General features: G+C 39.9%; 1 protein-coding gene across 2 annotated transcripts in view; it reads right to left on the bottom strand.

Moving 5' to 3' along the window:
• RpL32 (Ribosomal protein L32) overlaps positions 1–22,942 on the bottom strand; it is a 30,520-nt gene extending 7,578 nt beyond the window's left edge. Inside the window, exons 1-3 of one of the 2 annotated variants that reach the window (XM_067157670.2) lie at positions 22,847–22,942; positions 22,364–22,460; positions 8,723–8,875 (exon numbers count right to left, since the gene is read on the bottom strand). In XM_067157670.2, coding sequence (XP_067013771.1) covers positions 8,723–8,875; positions 22,364–22,456 — 246 coding nt within the window. In that variant the 5' untranslated portion in view covers positions 22,457–22,460; positions 22,847–22,942. Of the gene's footprint in view, positions 1–8,722; positions 8,876–22,363; positions 22,461–22,546; positions 22,581–22,846 lie in introns of those variants that run through there. The other variant, XM_067157681.2, reaches the window with a different exon arrangement.
• Positions 22,943–23,855: the final 913 nt, after the last annotated feature.

Raw genomic sequence — 23,855 nt, 5'->3', positions numbered from 1 at the left:
GCAAAGTTGGTCTGAAAACAGACCGATGTAAAGATAGTTTCGTCTGGGAGCTGACTTCCTTCTTACAGAATACTGCTGATCGCAACTGCGAGCTCACTGCATTAGCTTTACTACACCTTCATTCAATCTCACTTACTATATTACCATCCTGGGAAAACACACAACCTAAATACTTGAAATTATCGACCTGTTCTAGCTTTGTATCACCAATCTGACATTCAATTCTGTTGGATTTCTTACCTAATGACATCAATTTAGTCTTCGAGAGGCTAATTTTCATACCATACTCATTGCACCTATTTTCAAGTTCCAAGATGTTAGACTGCAGGCTTTCGGCACAGTCTGCCATTAAGACCAAGTCGTCAGCATAGGCCAGGCTGCTTACTACATTTCCACCTAACTGAATCCCTCCCTGCCATTTTATACCTTTTAGCATACGATCCATGTAAACTACAAACAGCAAAGGTGAAAGATTACAGCCTTGTCTAACTCCTGTAAGTACCCTGAACCAAGAACTCATTCTATCATCAATTCTCACTGAAGCCCAATTGTCAACATAAATGCCTTTGATTGATTTTAATAATCTATCTTTAATTCCATAGTCCCCCAGTATAGCGAACATCTTTTCCCTCGGTACCCTGTCATATGCTTTCTCTAGATCTACGAAACATAAACACAACTGCCTATTCCTCTCATAGCATTTTTCAATTACCTGGCGCATACTGAAAATCTGATCCTGACAGCCTCTCTGTGGTCTGAAACCACACTGGTTTTCATCCAACTTCCTCTCAACGACTGATCGCACCCTCCCTTCCAAGATGCCTGTGAATACTTTGCCTGGTATACTAATCAATGAGATACCTCGATGGTTGTTGCAATCCTTCCTGTTCCCTTGCTTATAGATAGGTGCAATTACTGCTTTTGTCCAATCTGAAGGTACCTTACCAACACTCCACGCTAATTTGACTACTCTATGAAGCCATTTCATCCCTGCCTTCCCACTATACTTCACCATTTCAGGTCTAATTTCATCTATTCCTGCTGCCTTATAACAATGGAGTTTATTTACTATCCTTTCCACTTCCTCAAGCATAATTTCACCAACATCATTTTCCTCCTCCCCATGAGCTTGACTGTTTGCAACACCACCATGATGATTTCCTTTTACATTGAGAAGATGTTCAAAATATTCCCTCCACCTCTCCAGTGATTCCCCGGGATCTATTATGAGTTCACCTGAATTACTCAAAACACTGTTCAGTTCCTTTTTCCCTCCCTTCCTAAGATTCTTTATTACTGTCCAGAAAGGTTTCCCTGCTGCTTGACCTAGCCTTTCCAGGTTATTACCAAAATCTTCCCATGACTTCTTTTTGGATTCAACAACTATTTGTTTCGCTCTGTTTCTTTCATCTACGTACAAATCCCTGTCTGCCTCGGCCATTGTTTGGAGCCATTTCTGATAAGCCTTCTTTTTACGTTTACAGGCTGCTCTCACTTCATCATTCCACCAAGATGTTCGCCCTTTCCCATCTTTACACACAGTTGTTCCTAGGCATTCCCTTGCGGTTTCTACTACAGCATCCCTGTATGCCACCCATTCACTTTCTATATCCTGAACCTGCTTACTGTCTACTGTTTGAAACTTCTCACTAATCATATCCATGTACTTCTGTCTAATTTCCTCGTCGTGGAGATTTTCTACCCTTATTCGTTTGCAGACAGATTTCACTTTCTCTACCCTAGGCCTAGAGATACTTAGTTCACTACAGATCAGATAAGGGTCTATATCATCGAAAAATCCCCGAAAAACTCGTACATTCCTAAAAGATTTCCTGAATTCAAAGTCTGCTAAGATATAGTCTATTATGGATCTGGTACCCCTAGCCTCCCATGTGTAGCGGTGAATAGCCTTATGCTTGAAGAATGTATTTGTAACAGCTAAACCCATACAAGCACAGAAGTCCAGCAAACGCTTCCCATTCCCATTAGCTTCCATATCTTCCCCACATTTACCAATCACCCTTTCGTATCCTTCAGTTCTATTCCCAACTCTCGCATTGAAATCGCCCATTAGCATTATTCTATCCTTGCTGTTGACCCTGACCACGATGTCACTCAATGCTTCATATAACTTGTCAACTTCATCCTCATCTGCACCCTCACATGGTGAATACACGGACACAATTCTTGTCCTAATTCCTCCCACTGACAAATCTACCCACATCATTCGCTCACTTACGTGCCTAACAGAAACTATGTTGCGTGCAATGGTATTCCTGATAAAGAGCCCTACCCCAGACTCTGCCCTTCCCTTTCTAACACCCGTCAAGTACACTTTATAATCTCCTATCTCTTCCTCCTTATCTCCCCTTACCCGAATATCACTTACTCCTAGCACATCCAGATGCATCCTCTTTGCTGACTCAGCCAGTTCTACCTTCTTTCTTCCATAAGCCCCATTAATATTGATAGCTCCCCATCGAATTCCATTTCGTTCGCCAAGTTGTTTCCAAGGAGTCCCTCGCCTGTCAAATGGGAGTGGGACTCCATTACTCCCATAGGTCCGAGGCTTGCTTAAAGTGTTCTGAGCTCGGTAAATTCATGAAGCAGGATGCTGCCCTACTTGCACATAGTCCAAGTGAGGATCTCTCCTTTAACGGGTTATGGAGCACCGGTGAATTGTGTAGTCCTAGCCGCCTGAGCACAAGGAGGGCCACGACTCGGAATATGTCCGAGATGCCCACTCCCATTCCATAGCAACTGGTTTCCCGACTCTCAGGACCACTTACTAGGCCACTCAGCCGTTGCCCATGGTTCACGAACTAGGACGTGACTACAGTAACCCACAAACATGAACCATAGATTATACAAAGTAATGGAAACTTAATTTATTTATTATATGTCAAGAGGCAAGATTGCCAATTACTGCTTTCACAGATCAGAAATTATGATCAAACATCGGTATATACTGACAGGCTACAGAACACTGTCGTAAATGAAATGAGTGCATCAAGTGTCATAATTAGTATGATAGGAGGGAAGAAACTCTGCTGCACAGTAAAATAAGCTCTTACCGCAGGCAGAAAATATTTAATATTTAAGGACACTTTCCAAAGGAATTCATGTCCTTGTTAATGAAAAGAAATGGATGGTAGATGACTTAATGGAGGAGTGGGTTCAAGTGGGGGGGGGGGGGGCGGCGGCACGGAGCTTTTTTATACAGAAGAATACCATGCGAATACTGGAAAGTTTTCACTTCTCAGAGTTGTTTACAATTGAATTAACTAATCACAATACAACTCTTGCTGTGATTCCCACTCACTACTATAGTCGCTGGATGTGCCCATTGACAAACCTTTTACGGACCATCTCTGCTGCTTTTACACAGAGCGGATGGCCTTTGGATCTTCGTTTCATTCCTAGTGGAAGACAGCTACGATGATGAAATTATGAACTTAATGAGGAATGGTATATACCTGCAACCTTAATTTATTTACTTTTCATTACTCTAAGTCAGTATTTAGTACCGTACATTATTTTAGCTCATCACTTTGTTTTAACTGAAAATTGTTTTATGTTATTTAAGCATGCAAATATGTGATATGATTTTCACACAGATGTGTACTGTTAAAATTTGCCGTTCCTTTTCTTCCATCACCTACACTACAGGCCTAATTATGCTGATAGCGACTGGCTTCCTATTGGCTGTCTCAGGAGTCATAGTCTGCACTCAACTTTTTCTTAATAAAATCTTACTTAACCTCATTTGATATATACCTATTATATATAATATTTGAGGGTTACTTGATCAGAAATTACCTCATAAGTGAAGAAAGTGGCTGATGTCATCTGAAAAATGCAAAACTTAATATAATTTTTCCTGAGTAAATTACTGAATTCTGTAGTCACTGCACAAGAATTAGCTCCAGGGTGATAAGTGCATCCACCCATACGCTTCTTATACTGGAAGACACCTACCAGGATTGGCATAAATACCTCCAGGGACTGCCTATCATATCGAATTTCACCTGGTATTTTTTCGTCCCAAAATGTGGAAAACATGGGGAAAATATGCGAGTAAATAGGGTATTCTTCATCTGTGTATAATATCAACCACATTCAATGCATATAACACTGATCACTATGTCCTCTTCCAAAGCACTAAAAGTAATATTAACTACCATCCTCAATGGTACGGGTTTGATTCCAGGTACTGTCAGACGGTAGTGATGATTATAGAGTTTTAACTGGAAGTACAACTGAGCAACCATCCTCTATTAAACTGCATTTGCATTGCAGAATTTGGTGATCTGTACTTATGAGACAACACAAGGATGGTCATACTACAAACGTTTCCAAATACCACTTGAAGAAAGGCAAAATTACTACAATGCCATCATCAAGCCTTCTTACTGTGCTGACTGAACGGATGCCCATTCTGTTCTATTTTTTAAAAGATGTTTCACATCACACTGACCCACAAAGGTCTTATGGTGAAGGAGGGCTAGAACTGGGAAGGAAACAGCCGTGGCCTAGAGTAATAAAGATCCCCAGTATTTGCCTGGTGTGAAAATAGGAAACTACCTATAACCATTTTCAGGTCTGCCAACAGTTGGATTCGAACACAATATCTCCCAAATGCAACCTAACAGCTACACACCTCAAAATGTGTAGCCAACTCATTCGGTCATTCTGTTCCTGGCATTTTGTTTCAGCTACTGAAAACCATAGTTATTTACAAATAGTAGAGAATGGAATATTTTGTGGTTGCAAACTTTGAGAAAGTAGTTGTATATGTGTAACTACTTTTGATATATAACCTCCAACCTAAAAAAACAACCCTTCCCGAAACATAATGAATTTAGTATAATCTAACGAATTTGCTGATTGTGTGTGAAAAATAGTGATTTTTGAAGCAATTAGTGAAATGTATGCACCAGATTTCCATTTAGAAATAATATAATTGATTTTTTGACAGACCGAGTTTGTGCTTAATCAAATGAAGATAGCAGATCGATAATATTGAAATTTATAATAGCTGGTTGAAGTAAATCTAAATTGTGAGATGTTGTCATTACCAGCTTTTGCTTGCTGCCTGCTACACTGAGGGAAGCGTGTGCATGGTTAACCATTCTGCTGTGTGCATTTGAAATGCAAAAAATGCCTAAACATAAAATATCTGCAAGGGGTAGCTTTCCAGTATGAAAAGCATGGGTTTTATTGCACAATAACAATACCGTAATGTGCAAGTTTTGTAACTGTCAGGTGTCGTGGGAAAGAAAAGATTCCAACTGAAAACATTTGATGTCTGCAAAAGATGTTACAGCATTCTGTTCTCGCAAAGACGACAAAACATCTCACATTCAGACATCAACTATCACGCGTTTTAACGGTGTGCAGAACAAAAAGAAAACCAGTGAATATCTTGGGAAATGTGTAGCAGACATTTTTAAAAGCAAATATACCAATTTCAAAGCTGGAAAACTAACACGCGCGAGGCGTTATTATGCAAAATACATTAATAATGTGATATAATTTGGATCTACGCGACATATATTTAATTTGTGTGCATTATTAGCACAAGTTATCTTTTGTGAATTATGCATTCTGCTATTGAACTCTGCTTTCTCAGCAAGGTGCCCGTAGACTGAGCTATGATATTACCATTATTATATGAGACTGGAATCCAACGCTATTTGACGTATTGGATGACTAAACTACTTATCTGATGGAATCTGATAATTTTGTGCATGGGCGCATTGGACATTTAATCTGCTTGTAAACTACTCATTGTATCTATGACTATTAGGACATGACTGGACCTAATTATCCTGCAAGTTTTATCTGGCGTGTATGATAGAACTGAGGACAGCAACACGTATTCCTATGCCATGTGTGTGCGCATTTTGCAATTACAGTGTGTGTTTTGGCGGTCTCCACCAGACTGTGTCGCCGCAGGTGACGAAGAGTGGAGTGTGCCTGTTGATAGTTAGAACTGCTCGCGAATAGACGCTGATGTTTGGTAGCCATGTCTAACGGCTGTGCTGCTCCTAAAATAATGACAGAGGCGGTCGGTGTTGGGTATCTGGAAGTATATTCCCTGCCTAGGGATGAGGCCAGATGTTTGGTTTATAAATAAAAAATGTAACATTTTACTATTATATTAATTATGTACATTTGTTTGTAGTTGTATTAGGCCTAAAACATGGGTAAGATTATCTAAGTACATATGGATTCAAGTAAGTACGCCTCTTATGATTTCCTTAAGCTTGTGTAGATTTTTATTGTGTATTGTAGTGATATTTTCGTTTGTGTGTTTGGTGTGACTTAATCTTATATCTCAGTTTCTTGTTGGGCGTTCTTGCTTCAGGTGTGTGGTGTATTATGGATGTCCATTATAGTGCTTACATAACTTTCAAAATTCTCCATTCCTTTTATTTAAATTTGTTTCACTCTTGGTTTTTTGTTTTCTCGTGCGATTTTCTGGATGCGCTTGCGGTCTCGTGTTTGAAATTTGGTATTTATTTTCGTGATCCGCGTTGTGTATTTGTGCTCTTATTTGTGTTTATTTTTGGTTGTAATTCTCTTATATGTGATTCGTGCATCCTTTCGTGTGTTTCGGCCTGCAAGTGCCTGTGTCTGACCTAATACTGCGCTTACACTAGTGTCTATTTAAAAAAAATTACTATTATTATTATTATTGTAAGTTTGTAAAATTTAATTTCTCCTGGGAAATTTTTATTTGGGTTGGGTTGGTGTATTTTCATTTCCATAGCAGGCGTTTAATGTAATTCTTACTCAAATTATTTGTGTAATACCGCATTAATATTATCTTAACTTTTCAACAATGTACTTGTAAGGTCTTATTTGTAATCGAGGGTCTTGGACAACCCTAGTGCGAGTGATATGGGGTTCTGTTATCTCTTCTGCCAATTGTGGCTAATCTCTCGTGCTTGGCAGTTATGTAACCTTATTATTATTGTGAATTGTCTCTGCCGTGATTCCAGCATCTTGTGTATTGCTCCGTGAATACTACAATGAATTGTTTTCTTCTGAAACCGTGTTCATTTTTCGGTCTCGGTGATGTGAACTGGCTCGTTCCTTTTAAATATGTTTCCGGTGTTTAATTTATTTCCCTTGCTCACCATGGCTTTTACGATTTAAAATTATTTCTTAATTTGGGCTGTATTTCTTATTCTGGGCGAGCCTGGTGTGGTGACATTATGGACGGTATTTATTGTTTTCGGTGTTAGTTTGTAATGTCGTGTGTCCTTCGTTTATGCGGGTTTTGTGGAGACCTTGCCTCCACTGGGTGCTGTCAAAAGCCCTCGATTTGCCAACCAACCCATTTTTCCTGTGTTAAATTTTAAATTCCATTTAATGTTGATATATTTCAAATATGTGTTTTTCAAGGATAATTATTAAGGTAGGCTGATGCATCAGTATATTTTTTGGGGGGGATAGAAAGGAATTATTTACTATTGATATGAATTTATTTACATCTAAGTTATTTAATGAATATTTATTATACTCCCTAATGTTGTGTTATTTGTAAATTTAATTATTTCTCAGAGTTTTATTTAATTTTTTAAATTTAAATTGTAGTGTAAATATTATTTATTAATTATATTTTTATTTTAAATTTCTTGAAAATCTTGGTGTCATTTTTTGTGAATTCCTTCGCAATTCCGAGGATCCCCACCTCCCCCCTTTTTAATGGGTAGGTTCCAGTACTCTTCCTCGCATCCTTGTATACTGTATTTGATGCGTTATTATCTGATTTATCCTGAATTATTTGCTTTTTTAAAAAATTGTCTTGCGTGCGCACTTCCCTATGACGTTCCCTTCCGAACGCCATTCTTCATCATTGTTTGGGGGTGTTGCATGTGAAATTATTCATGTATGAATTCATACAAGTTAAGATCCCATTAATTTTAGACATCACAGCAATAGAGCCAGCTTTTGGATGATTCCCACAGAACCTGGAAGAGTTGAAGAACCGGATCCGTACTGCCATAACATCAGTGACGAAGGACATGCTTGCCAGAGTATGGGAGGAATTTAAGTATCGATGTGATATTGTTTGTGTCGCTGATGGAGGACATATTGAACATCTGTAGTCTGACTTGAGAGGTTCGTAAATACAGTATGTGTGTAAAGTTTCATATTTGTATGTCTAACAGTTTAATAAATATATGCATTCGAAATACGTATATTCTTTTTGAAGCACCCTGTATATGAGAATCTTCAAATATCACTGGAATGAGCTGGGACGAAACCCGTGAACTTGAGCTTCAAAGGCTCCACCGTTTGAGCTACCCAGTCTGGCTCACGCAAATTTACAAAAGGTATGTACCATACTAGAAGTGAACATAAAACGGGAGGTAACAATTCACCGAGTGCCGGAAATAACAGTCCGCTAGGAACATAACTCGGTGGGAAAGGCTTTTTTTTAAACAGCCAACAGATTAAACTAACACATCCATTTAGATGACAAGATTAAGAAAGCTCAGCACCAGTGAAGCTTGTCCTTGTATGTCTTAAGAATGCAAAAACTGTTGAACCCAACAGGCCTGTTGAATGTTCAGCTTAAAATGAATGAGAATAAATTTACAACAGAAATACAGCAACAACTTCAAAATTTAGAAAAAAAAGTTGTTCCTGGTCATAACCGTTTTAAGAAATTAGCAAATCAACAAATATAACTGGAAAATTTGCATACCTTCACATTGTGCACCAACACTTTTCTGAAACCTGTAGGCAACATGTGTTTTGTTTTACGGTTGCTGCCATAACCAATAGATGGCATGAGGTACTGGCCCTTAAATCGCCGTCGAACTCTGTTGTCAATACCCTTGGGTTTCCTCCATGATCGCTACAACAAAGAGCAAGCAATTTCAAATAGCTTCAAGAAAGAAGCTCTGTAGAATATACACAAGTTACTGCTGTAAATACAGTAATGATAAAACAAGGTATTTTTTTAAGGAAATGCTTTACGTCACACTGACACAGACAGGTCTTATGGCGATGATGTGAAAAGAAAGGCCTAGGAGTGAGAAGGGAGCGGTCGTGGCCTTAAGGTACAGCCCCAGCATTTCCCTGGTGTGAAAATGGGAAATCACGGAAAACCATCTTCAGGGCTGCCGACAGTGGGGTTTGAACCCACTATCCCCCGAATGCAAGCTCCCAGCTGTGTGACCCTAACCGCAGAGCCAACTCGCCCAGTGATAAAACAAGTGACCTGACCTGAGAAAGTGGATGAAAGAGGTAAAAGTTAGAAGTATTAATTATGAACGGGATTGAGAATGGCATCAAACTAAGGAATAAACAGTCCTCTGTAAGAAAGGCACAGATAAATACTATCAAACAGTGATGGGAAAAGTATAAAATAAAAAAGTAACCGCACTGAATTACAGTTATCTGAGAAATATTTTACTCAATTACAATTTACTTCACCAACAAGTAAAAAAATTACAACAGAATGACATTCTTTAGGAAATCACATACTCCTTTCCCGTAAGACTGGAATGACACCAAAGTTTGCAAGGAAAAGTATATTACTTAACTTTGTGCGTTTCTTTTCAGCATAAAGACATTAAGGCGACACTCCAGAGATAAAAAGATATTACCTAATGCATGTATTTTCACAAAAATTTCATTCATATACAATTAATAATTTTTTCCAAAAACATTTTTTGTAAATTTTTAATTATACTTGCTTTTTTTTGCTATTTGTTTTACGTCGCACCGACAGAGACATGTCTTATGGCGACGATGGGATAGGAAAGGCCTAGGAAGTGGAAGGAAGCGGCCGTGGCCTTAATTAAGGTACAACCCCGGCATTTGCCTGCCGTGAAAATGGGAAACCACGGAAAACCATCTTCAGGCCTGCCGACAGTGGGGCTCGAACCCTCTATCTCCCGATTACTGGATACTGACCGCACTTAAGCGACTGCAGCTATCGAGCTCGGTAATTATACTTTTTCCATGAAGTTTAATTAACATACAAATTTGTAATTAGGTACATAATATTTGTTTCAAAAGCACTACGTATCGATTTTTCTTTACATAATTTATATAAGGAGATATATCGTACTAAAGTTTGTGTAATTTTTACGTTCTAAAATTTTGGACTTACAAATCTCTACTACTAGAAAAATTTCTGCTATCAAAAATTCCATGTGCAGGTTTCTTAATATAGATGCGATACATATACCATACAAATTTTGTTACAATTGGCTGAATATTATGGGAGAGAAATGGGATTTAAATGCAAAAATTACAACCGACAAAGCAAAGTTCAAGTGCCGTTTTCTTCCTGATTCATTACCTAAAAGTCATCAAAACCATATGTTTTTCCTTCCCTTCTTAGCAGCTTCTGTACGAATACTAGTAACTCTGGAAGATTGTCTCTTCTTCTTCTTCTCCTCCTCCTTCTCCAAAGAATGGAAAATGTCCTTGTCACTAATGTCATTGGATGGGGGCCGATGACCTTTGATTTTACGCCCCTTTAAACAACAAGCATCATCATCAGTAATGTCACTTGGAGTCACTGCTATCATCCTTACCCATGGAAATAATTTCTTCCACTCGACACTCAATAATTCCATCAGCTTCTTTTGCCTTATATAGATCTTCCCAGGTGTGACGTGCAACATTTTCCCACTTATCCGCTGTAACAAGTTTGACTGCCTCATGCACTAAAAGCTTTCAACATCAGTGAGAAGGAAAGATTTGTTATTTTCGGCAACATATCTTTTCACTTGTGTCCAAATTAGCTCGATTGCATTGATGTGGCAGTGGTTAGGAGGAAGTCTAATTACCGTATGTACCCTGAACCATAGCGATGGAGTCCACTTCATAGGTGCAAAATCTAGGCTTATGGAGTTTTACACTTTGTAGCAGCTCTGCCTTTTTCATATCTGCAGATATCCCTAGTACATTATTTCCCACCAACCAGTGAAGAATGATATCTTTTCTGTCTTTCATTGTCGGTGGTTTGTTTAGTTGCACAGTGATAGAGGGCATTGTCCATAATAATTACGGAATTGGGACTTTTGTTTGGCAGCAAAACATTTTAAACTCCAATACGCTCAGTGAGCCAATCTATTGGCTTGTGTGGCATTGCTTAACACATTGCTGACCGGATGCTTGAGCTTGTCACATACCTGTGGACCGGACATCTTTCTACTAAGCATACTAGGGTGCACTTGATTATAAAAATGTACTTAAATATTAAACCAGTCAAGGTTTTATCTTTAAAGTTGGTATGAGTACTCAACCAATGCCCCTAGTAGTACTTCAACATATCTAAAATAAGCAAGCAAATGCATGTTAATTCAACAACACATCATTAATGTTTACATCGTTGTTGTCTGAGTCAATTGAATAAATAAGCACACTAGGTAAATTACGGTGTAAAGAGGCTTGAATATCACTTCCACTACCACTCTTACATTCAGTTTCCACTAATTCATTATCACTAAATCCATTTGAACGACCATCGGCATATAATTCTTATCGTCATCAGCTAACACCATATTCCGCGGGCGCTCCATCTTGCCATTGACTGAACCGGCAGAAAGAAAGTCGACGTTTCGAAACTAAATCAAAGAATAAAAGAGGCCGTGAATAAAAGAAAAGTGGCAGATATACATCTACGATTTATTCTACTCAATGTGCAAGTTCGAAATAATTCAATATATGGTCAAGACATGTCACAGGAAGACCGAAAGCAATGTCGTGAATAAAACCGAGATTTCTTGGGGCCCGTCACCCATGTGTTAAAACACTCAGTGTGCCGATCTATCGGCTCTGTGTTCGGATGGCTGTATTAGTACCTTAACGGACTCCCAGATGTCAGGAAAAGGCAGCAATAGTAGCTTTTGGATTTAGTTTACACTTTTCTCAAGAGATAAAGAGACACTAAGCTCATCTCTTTGGAACAAATGAAGTTATCAAACCGCGTATGTTTACTGCATGGCGAGTTGAAGTGTGCTGCTTGCGAGTACAGTCTCCCTTAAGCTTCAAAATATGTTTTTACCCATTTTACTGTTTCCATTTTAATAGTAGTTTATTGTTTATTATATTTTGTCTATATTCAACATTTAATGGTGTTCCCAAGTGAAGTTTAGTTTAACATTTCGTGTTACTAGATTTTCGTGCCACGAGTAGACCTAATTTTTTAAAATGGCCTGTCGAAGTTCTAGGCTAAATAATTCCGATGTTTTGGATTATTTAGATGCTTTAGATGATGACTGACTTTATAGCCAATAGTGATTCGGATTTTAGTCCGACTCATTGGCTGAATTGTCAGCGTTGAGGCCTTCGGTTCAGAGGGCCCGGGTTTGATTCGCGGCCAGGTTGGAGATTTTAATCGCCTTTGATTAATTCTTCTGACTGGGGGACTGGGGGTTTGTATTTGTCCCAACAATTTCCTCGGTGCCGCTTCCGTATCCGGTGTGCAGACTTAGGGATGATAAAAATCATATAAGAATGATGTGCAACGATACCTTAAGTAGCAGAAACCCACCATCCCGCCCCAAAAAGTATTCTTACTTATATAGAAGAATTAAAACTGAGACTGTGTAAATGAGATGATAGCGACCATGTGCTGTGTTCCTATTGGCCGGCTAATGTTCGCGAAGAGTTCCTATTCGCCGGACAAGCTTTCCGACAGAGCTCGCATCGTGTGCAAGTACAGGGCTGCCACATTCACTAAAAGTAAGAGAACCATGAATTCCTAACTCGCTGTAACCTATCTTTGCAAATCCAGGCCAAGCTCTATCATGAGAACAGTGGCCCCCTTCGGGGGTCACACTCCCTTCGAGACACTCAAGTATGGTCACGGCGCATACTGCCCGTATGGCAAGAAAAAAAATGTGATTTAGCAGCTCTAACCTATCTTTGGAAATCCACGCCAAGCTCTGGTCTTGTCACTAAGAATGCATAAGTTGGCAAGCCTCCCAAGTGTTACGTGATGTCGCCCATGTCACGCCATGTTGGATGTCTAACCTCACTTTTGCACACCGGGTACGGAAGCTTTATCCTTTCCTCTTCATATTCAGACAACACACTACGCTACAAACCACCACAGACACACACGATAGTGATTACATCCCTCCATATAGGGTTGGCGTCAGTAAGGGCATCCGGCCATTAAAGAGCCAAACCCACATGTGCAACATAGTTCGCACCCGCGACCCCACAAGTGTGTGAAAAGCTGTAGGTAAAGAAGAAGAGCGATTCGGATTTTACACATAGTGATAAGAGAATGTTTTCCAAAACACAAATGCAGACTCCGGAAGGTACGTGTACAGTTCTTTACGCTAGGTGCTAAATGACTAAATAAGAATCCAAAAAACAAAATTATATGTTATACAGAATTAAATCCTCTTATTTTCAGAACGACTGAATAACACCATCACTAAAGAGCAGATTAGTTTTTTAGTATTTGGAAAATGATTTTTATTTTTTGTAATATATTTTCAATTTTTTTTGTAGTAAAATATGACATGAATAATTTTGGGATATTTTTTTCCGAAAACTATATTGAATAGTGTACTATTGTGATTTTTTCAATTTTGTATCTGGGGATTTCTTTACACGGCAATTTCTTAAATTTTAACACGCATAATCATGAAAAATGGTCTGAGTGTTTTGGGCTTGACTGGTGAAAATAGTCTGCGAGCAAAAGGGTTAAACCACGCTGTGGAAGTAAGTCCATTCACTTCTTCGTGAAAATCACGAGTGCTCTTGGTCTGAAAAGAGGCATAGCTCCCAGAACAAATCCATTAATGCCACCTGCATGAAGCAAAATAAGGCTACTTCCCTTCCCAAAAGGGCCTTTGGAAGTCCCTCCTACAATTTCATCTGTCCAGGCTACCGTTTTAGAATGTCCGGCATTTACCCACGTTTCATCTAATCACACCACACTATCAGGACTAGTCTTCAGAATTTCCATCGCCATGCTACAATTTCACTTCTCTCTATCACAGCTTTTCTCCCTGAAAATGTATTCCAACGAAAGCCAAGTTCTCTCAGTATTTTACTTACACGGGCCTTTCCTCCACTGAATAAGCGAGATTCATCCAAAGAGGGAAAGCAGCTTATCGCCGTGGGGAAATCCCCCCCCCTCGTTTAATAAATATAAATAAGTCGCCTTATCACACCCTTTTGAAATGCATCTAGTGATGTATTGGGACAATGTCTTGGTCTTCGTTTTTCAGGAGTACGCAGCACTTCAGAAGGCGTATTAAGATCCAAACCCAACCAGAGCATGCGAAGCGCCATCACAAGACTCGCTATTCACGGATTCCACCACAAACGGTGTAAAACCAAACACTTTCATGAACCAAACAGTCAGTGCATATGCAAGTTATGTGACAAACCGTGTGAAAGATATTACTTCACGTACTGCAAAAACTGAACTAGATCATTGAACGAGTACAGTGAGAAGATCTGACCCCCTAAAACTTCATGCACACTCGTGCGCTATTATATATAAAGATCCACTGAACACTTTTCTTTTGTTACACTTTTCACAATCTTACCTGAATGGAGTACTGTAGGGTGACCCGATGAGTCCTTTACTGTTCAACATCATCACTGCAGACATCACGAATATAGTAAATTCTTCACCCGACACGACAATCATCCTCTACGCAGATGACATGGTACTAGGATCATCAAACAAAGACAGCTTACAAGCCTCCTTACTAGAGTTAGAAAAGTGGGTTAACGAAAACCACCTCACGATCAATCTTCAGAAGACGGTGCAAATGACCTTCAGAAAAGGAGGGAGACTTTCTACAAAAGACACTCTTACCCTCTGTAACGATCTAACAGTAGTCAGCAAATTCAAGTACTTAGGAATAACTCTTCAAACCACAGCTCTGTCTTTTATCCACATAGAAGAACTGCGGCAGCGACAAGGGCCATCTACAAGATAAAAGATCTTGCAGCACTACCTTTATCCACTGCAATAATGTTATTCCACACAGTAATATCACCTGTCTTGTCTTATGGTTTGGAACTAATATGGGACCATCTCAAACTCAGAGATCTCGAAAGGATAGAGAAAGTAAAAGCACGCTTTCTTAAATGCACTTTACAAGTTGGAAAATCGGCCCCATCACGTCTAGTATATGAATTGGCCAAAGAAACTTTTTACATTCTTCAGGACCTCAGAATGAGGCTCCATCTGCCATCTACTGGAGCTTACAATGAACTCCTACGCAGAAGGGAAGAAAATAAAAAGAAAATCGACCCCGACTTCTATACGTCAGATGCCATGTTGGTGAGAAACTGGACCAAAGAAAATCAAGATCAAAGACATATCATAACACGACTTTCCATTCATGGTTTTCACCACAAGATATGCACAGTGAAGTCTTTTCATAATCCAGATGTTAACTGTATATGCATTTTATGTGGCAAACAGTGTGACAGGTATCACATCAAGACTTGCAACAAGAGAACCATGTCGATAAGTGAATATTGTAAACTCTAATGCCCATTCGGGCGCCCTTTCTAATTATAAAGCGTCACAAACTCAATCCACCACTTTCGTAATAGGAAGAAGAGGCTCACTGTTGTCACGCTCTTTCTCAAAATATTCACGTAGCTGGTACATAAAATAATTCACGGCTTTGGCTCTTATAACAGATTTTTTTCTTAGTCGTTTCAAATGATCCACTAGCCATGTCACAATAACAAAACCAAATGGCTTACACACACCGTGAACACATGCACTTCACAAGCTAGAGAGCAACTGAGGCCAAGTGTTTCTCTTCAAAGAAGTGGCATCACCGCACTAGCAGTACAAGGGACTCAGGGCAAACAAATAAAACAATAACATCAAATCTAGGAAGGGTGTTGATTCAGTGATTTAATATTAAAATCATACAGCACATTGTAAATTCATAAGTGTTTTCAAGGTTATATCTATAGTTTCAAGTTGCCACAGGTTGGCAATACTGTCCTCTCCTCCCTTTTTTCTTTTCATCACAATCTGTCAGGGCCAGACAGCCAGCAGCTGGACTGTAGTAATAATCGTATTTACTAATTTACCATTAATTTGCTTAAAATCAATTATCTTCCATGTAGGACAAAAATTATAATGTATAATGAAAATTCATGGATATCATTTGTTCATGTAGGGCCTATCCTGGTATGCGTTGTTACATGTGCAAATATCAATACCTGTGTGTAGTACCATAATGTGTGGAATACCGCGAGTCTACGCTACTTTTGATTAGTACTGCAACCTGACAAATACCATGCTTCTACTTTCCTAGCGATAAGTACCATTATGAGGGGCCGATGACCTGGATTTTGGACCCGCTTCGACTACAAGCATAATCGATTCAGCATCGTGCTATAGAAGCAGTCCTTGGTCAATAATACCATAGTTCCATTGACCGTTTTAAATTCATATTCATCCAACCATCCATTCTTCGTCCTCACGCTTTGAATTCTGGTCAGTGGAGGATTTTGGACTTTTAATCTGTCATAACATTTCGTACCATTAGGGGCCGATGACCTCGATGTTAGGCCCCTTTAAACAACAAGCATCATCATCGAATGTACGAGCAGCGCAACCCTCTTAGAATTAAATAGGATAAGTTGGGGTATGAACATAACTATTGTGAATGTAAATAGAAGAGAAACATGAGGGTTGATGTGGTAGATGATGGGAATTTATAAAAATTAAGGATGGATTAAGGACAAGGGTACAGTTAAGATGCCTTCTCTGTGGTAAAAATAAGGAAGAATTTCACTTGTGGATACCACGTAAAGAAACCCTAATGGTTAGGATGATGATGCTTGTTTAAAGGGGCCTAACATCTATAGTACGCACACCTTTTAGCGATACATGGACACCCTAGTGCTGAACTGGTCGACCTCAGGTATCTTCGAGATTCATATTGGCAACCTTTGAAACAAAAACTATGAATCGCATATGCATCGCTGTGCGACATCTGGCGTACACTTTACGTATTAGTACTATTGTTGTTTACACAGCAAACCCAAACTATAGAATTCATGCTAGGAACAAGATTCGCATCGAGAAATGTTATATAATGTGTGTATGACACAGTTGTTGGCTAAAGATAATAAAAGTTTAGAAAATTTATATCGATCAATCATATTATCGATTCAATTCCATTCAGTTGGCGGTATTACCGGAACCGGGAGATCTCCCTCCTTACTCCTCATCCCCTAAAAAGAAATATCGCTAAAAGGTGCGTGGACTATAGGTCATCCGCCGCTAATGGTATGAAATGCAATGACAATTTAAAAGTTCAAAATCATCCACTGACCAAAATAAAAAACATGGTGATGAATAAATGGGTATGAATTTAAAACAATCCGTGGATCTGAGCCAGAAACTATCATAAACAATAGTATTACCGACAAGGGGACTATTTCGAAAGCACAATCCTGAATCTAGAATGCTTGTTGTCTAAAGGGGTCCAAAATCTAGCTCAACGGCCCCTCATAATGGTACTTATCACCGTGCTATACGTCATGCTGCAGTACTAATCAGAAGTAGCGTAGACTCATGGTATTACACATATGGTACTACTCACAAGTATTGTACTGCACACAGGTAACGCAGACCTATGGTGTTTCTCACATAATGGAGTCACTCACAGGCAACTCAAGCCCATGGTGTTCCTCATCCAGGTCTACTAATCACGGGTGCCCGTATTCCCGTGGTGAACCTCATATAGTGGGTACTAATCACAGGCAACGCAGACCTACTGTGTCGCTGATATAGTGGTACTAATTACAGGCAACGCCCTGACCTGTGGGTTTCTCACAATGGTACTAATCACGGGTACTGGAAACCCACAGTGAACCACTCTCTGCTGCTACTAATCACAAACCTATGGTGTACCTAATATAGTGGTACCACTCGCAAGTAAAGGCGACCCATGGTGTTCCCCACGCGATGGTACTAATCACAAGTAATTTCATGGTTCTAATACAATAATCCTTTGGTCACCCCTTTTAGTTGCCTTTTATGACAGGCAGAGGATACCATGGGTGTTATTTTTTGTCTGTGTCTTCCACCTACAGGGGGTTTTTCTTTATGAGGGTCTGGTGTTCTTGCACCAGGCAAGCTTGAGAACTGGTTGTATGGGGTCCATGACAATGGTACTAATCATGGGTACTGGAAAACCCATACAGACTCACCTTCTGTTGCTACTAATCACAAACCTATTGTGTACCTAACATACAGTAGTGGTACTACTCGCATGTAAACGCGACCCATGGTGTTCCCAGCATGAAGGTATTAATCATGGCGAAACTACAGTAAGTGGTAGTCAAGGTTTAGTAACATGAGCCAATGTTGCACTAGTAGCACTGAGAGGGAGCGCCGAGATGAACAACAATGCTGCTTTTGGTTGTTGGTTTGATATGGCTATACTTTTTTTTTTTGCCGTGCGGACAGTATGCGCCACGGCGATAGAAAAGAGCCTCTCGAAGGGTGTGACCCCGCGTTCTCAAGACAGAGATTGGCCTTGAGGTGCAAAAATACATTGAAGCTAATAAATGACCTTTATTTCTTCGCACCGTGACCCTTTTAAACTTTCCTGGCCGCTTCATAATTTTTTCTTCAGCAATGGTTGGTAATAAATTCTCGGCCTCATCCTAGGTGTCAGTGAAGTCATCCTTTTCCTTACGTGAACCAATCGCTGTTATAAGCAATGGAGTATGGCGTCAAACAGTATTTTTGGTTATAAAAGTAAATGTACTTCTAGGGGCGGGCGAGATGGCCCCTGGTAAGCGTATTGAACACATCTCTCTTCCAAGATCATTTTAAGGTAAGCTTGGAAGCATTTAAAGTAACATTCTATGTAGTAATCCTTGAGCACCGGTTACTATATTGTTACCCTAATCACAAGTAGTTTCATGGATCTAATACAATTATCCCTTGGTCGCCTCTTTTGACAGGCAGGGGTTACTGTGGGTGTATTCTTCGTCTGCATCCCCCACCTACAGGGAGTATGGTTAGAAGGAAATGTAAGAATAGTAATGATCGACATGTGGTAAGTCAGGATGAGAATGGTTATAGAATCAAAAGATTAAGCAAAGAATGGATCAAGCCTAGTAATCTTAGTACGTTATTATTAGTCATTAGAAATATACACACAAGAAAATGGCAAGATCTTGAAATACATGCAGGGCAGACTAAGGCACAAGCGCCTAAAGACAGTCACGTACTATGAACCACTTCCAATGTGCGCATGCGTAGCACAGCAGGCAAAGAGAACCAGAAAACTACAGGCGCGCATTACGACAGCAGAAGTAAAAAACAATGCAGTCTACGGAATAGCTGACAAGTTTACCTCACAGTTATAGTGGGCGAGGAGTTTATTCAGAAAACAGTACCCAACACAAGCAATTGTGAATTTTGGAAACCAACACATTAATACTTTAGCCCGGCTGTCAAGATTTTCACACCCGCGTAACGATTGCCCTTTGTTTACACGTTCGTGGCCTTCTGGGGAAGGATGTGCTCAGTTCTGACAACCTGTGCACTTAGGAACTAGTCATATAGACAAAGATACGTAGCACTCCTATTCGTCGATGCTAGCCCTGGACCTCAAGAAAGCTCTTGCCGTGCGGACGGTTAAGAATAGGATCTGGACAAGACATTTTCTTGTGCTTTTATTGTGCTGGGGTTGGTAACGGATTATGATTAACATAATTGACTATAACATCACGTTGCACTTCACATTAGCCAACAGGGATGCAAGTAGCTACTTCAGAAACGAAAATGGCGTGTAACAGTCTTCATTAGGTTATGAAAGTAAATATACTTCTTCGGGCGGGTTGGTGGGTTCCTGGACTTTGCAATGATCACATCTCTCCTCTGAGATGTTCTCCAAGTAAGATTTCATCATTTCCCAATCAATGCTTTACTTCTCGCAGCCCAGCACTCGCTACATTCAGCTGCGCGCGGAACGACTGTCGTTTGTTTACACGCTCACGGCCTTCTCGGGAAGGATGTTGTGAAGCTCTGCTCAGAGCTGCCAACCTCTGTACGGAGGAGCTAATGAGTGAGGTGCTTCGATAGCTGGTGGTAAGACGATTGGTCTGGACGGTTAGGATTCTTGCCGTGGACAAGACGATTGGTCTGGACGGTTAGGATTCTTGCCGTGGACGAGACGATTGGTCTGGACGGTTAGGATACTTGCCGTGGACGAGACGATTGGTCTGGACGGTTAGAAGACGCGAAGCGGCCCTATGCCTCTAGTTTCATGTGGAAACACGATTGGTCTGGACTGGTTTTTGCCGTGCGGACGGTTAGGATAAGACCTGGACAAGACCATTGGTCTGACTGGTTCTTGCCGTGCGGACAGTTAGGATAGGATCTGGACAAGACCCTTGGTCCGGACGGTTAAAGCCGCATTGTTATTTTGTGCTTTTATTCAGCCGGAGTTGGTAACGCAATGTATTTATCAGCATTGATGGCAATGACGTCACATTCCGTTTACCATGACCAATGAGAATGCAAGAAACTACTTGAGCCATGGAAGTTTTACCATTTCCCATTTAATATAACGTTACAAATAACATGACAGCCGGGCTACATTTTTACCACGAACACTTACGATTTCTCAAAGAAAGTGAACATGATATTTTACGCGCAGATTTATCTACAAAATGGTATTTTATAAATTCTTTAACAATACAAAGCTAATTAAGGACACACAGTATCAGAGTGCTGGTTACGCTGATGACGCTTCAGACACGATTGCTGAACAAAAGTTTGGTAAAACTTCCGCAAGCGGGCCGGGCATGGCGTGCCTCGCACTCCGCTCGCTGTACGAACGGAGGCTTGGCAGCGGGTGATGCTGTTACCAACTGTTGAGGAAAAGTGACGATACGTTACAACCACTAAATTAACTTTTTTCTTGCCGTGCGGGCAGTATGCGCCGCGGCGATAGTTAAGAGCCTCTCGAAGGGAGTGTGGCCCCCAAAGGGGGCCACTGTTCTCATGACAGAGCTTGGCCTGGATTTAAAAAGAGTTGAGAAAATGTGACGATATGATACAACCACTAAATTAACTTTTTTCTTGCCGTGCGGGCAGTATGCGCCGCGGCGATAGTTAAGAGCCTCTCGAAGGGAGTGTGGCCCCCGAAGGGCCACTGTTCTCATGACAGAGCTTGGCCTGGATTTAAAAAGAGTTGAGAAAATGTGACGATATGATACAACCACTAAATTAACTTTTTTCTTGCCGTGCGGGCAGTATGCGCCGCGGCGATAGTGAAGAGCCTCTCGAAGGGAGTGTGGCCTCCGAAGGGGGCCACTGTTCTCATGACAGAGCTTGGCCTGGATTTAAAATGATAGATTACAGCTACTAAATTACATTTTTTTCTTGACGATCGAGTGTTTATATTTTGCGCGGTGTGGTGTCCCTGTGGCGACCGACCATGCGACCTCTAGCGGGGAAAAAGTTACATAGGCTTCTTCACAGCTGATCGGAGCTGGCCAATGGGAGTAAAGATAATGATGGCAATTTCTTCCTTCATGCTGTATTACTTTCTGTTTTCCTATAAAAGAAAGAATAGTTTTGGGGGCGGGATGGTGGGATTATAGCAAGTGTAGAGGAAGGATCTCTCCTCTCAGGCACTCCAGGTATTGTAAAACGTTCCTTTTCAATCTTTACTAATGATGACCAATGCCGGCCCGCTTGCGGAAGCGCCACCAAAAGTTTTATTAGTTTTACATATGTTACACGTATGAATCGCACTACCCTCAGGTTTCCATGAGTATGACGCTATCTCTTCCAGTTTCAGAGGATGTTTCTGATTTATATACCTCAGCAAAATAGTTCTTGCTTCGTACACACTACCACAAGTAAACATACTGAACTTATAATAGAGAGTAGTATTGCCTATATCCTTATTCACAAAACCACACAGAATGGAACAAGAACGACGAAAGAAAGAAGCGTTCAGAACGAAATAAAACCACCGAATAATGATAGTTACCTTACAATAATAACACTTGTTAACTCCCAACAGTTACATTGGCGCGGTCTCGTTCAGCTAGTAGTAGAGCATGGAAGTGCGCACGCGCGTTTGGTTCATAGTACGATCCTGTCACTAGGCGCTAGTGACTAAATCAATCTGCTATGACATTAAAAGAATGGGTTAATAGTGGAAATTAGAATACTGATTTTCATTCATTCAATAATGAACACACTTTCGCCCAGTTGGTTATCCGTGAGAGAAGATTTTTTATTTCCATTCATTCATGCATGCATGAATTAAATCATTCATTCATCATGTCTTTTGTAATCGGATAACTGCACAGTCGTGTAATATAAGTTTATACTTACTCTTAACTTCTTATAGCGATCACTCTGATGGCGAACGAAGTGCTTATTGCGCTTCTTAACGATAGTGGGCCTGTAAACTGGTCGAATAGTCATTTTTCTGGGGAGAAAACAAAACCATATCACGTTATTATTGTAATATGACCACTCTTAACAGACATTATAAAAACTATCAACCTAACGTACTAAGAGTTGAAGTTCTATATTCACACTAGACAATAACTGTGTACGTAGTGTTTTCACAATACTGAAAATAGAAAAAACATCTAGCCAAATCATAGGTCCACTTTACTCAGAATCCACATGTTCGAATGAAAGAAGAGGTTAGTTCGCTTGAGACAACGAATACCTCTAGTCTTTCCTAGCGAGAAATATAATAAGAATTCGCATAATCTGGAATCTATAAAAGAAATGTAGCTTATTATTTATACATATTTCATATTACACTGTAAGATGATTTAAGATTAATCCACATTGACAATTTACCAGATATATTTCGACGACGACAACAATTCAAAGAATAGTAAACATGTGCGACGACTGGGACACAGATGATACGAGGACTTCTCCGTTCCAAACAATAAATATATCGTCTGCTTGATGCCAAGGATGATACAGATTCTACCAGTGCTACGAAATTCCATTATTTATTTTATTCTTATTATTTACAAGATTATACTTTTAGACAGTAAGAACTACCGTAACGGTTAATACAGCGTCTTCCTCTGCTCCAAAATATCATTAAATCTAGCGCAGTAGTAAATGGTGATATTTGGTCATTTCGTAGTCACTTCAAAACAAACAAACTACGGTCTACGATTTTGGATGTTGAGAGGTATTATGGATTTCTTTCACCTGCGCAGTTATGTAACGGGCTACTTAGCCCATCGCTTACTTTATTTTGCAATAAATAAGGAATAAATAACTAGTCGCATAATTCTTTCAAAGACTTCCTCTTCGGGCATTTATCGATATGGTAACGATCACACAAGAACAAGACCGACTTTTTGTAGTCGGTCTTGACAAGACCGACACCAATCCCCAGACCAAGACCGACTCCAATCCTCAGACCTTCATGCTACTCTGGATCGTTCAAAGATGGCGAACCGAGTAGCCGGAATTGTTGGAAATGTGGGTTTGTTTTTGTTTGTTGTTATCCTATGAAGTCGGTGTAATTTTATGAAAGTTGACGTTAAATGTTAGTTTCTTTGTAGAATATAGGTGTGCGAGTGTATTTATACGAGTCAGTGGACACACAGGATCTGTAATTATACACAGTAATGTGAGAATGTGGTTGTTTAGATCGTGTTTTTAACCCATTAAAGAACATGAGTGCACTAGGTGGACCAGGTTTAACTATGACAATGTCTCTCATACAGCTATTGTTAAGTTTCCTACGGAATAGAACATTAAGAGAGAAATTGATTAGGAATATACATCGTGATTATTTTGAAGTCCATGAGAAAACTGTAGCATGCATGCATCCTTTTGAGAA

Source organism: Anabrus simplex, chromosome 1 (genome assembly GCF_040414725.1).
Source record: "Anabrus simplex isolate iqAnaSimp1 chromosome 1, ASM4041472v1, whole genome shotgun sequence".
NCBI lineage: Eukaryota > Metazoa > Arthropoda > Insecta > Orthoptera > Tettigoniidae > Anabrus > Anabrus simplex.
Note: the sequence above shows the minus strand (reverse complement) of the source record. Positions and strands in the feature narration are given on the sequence as shown.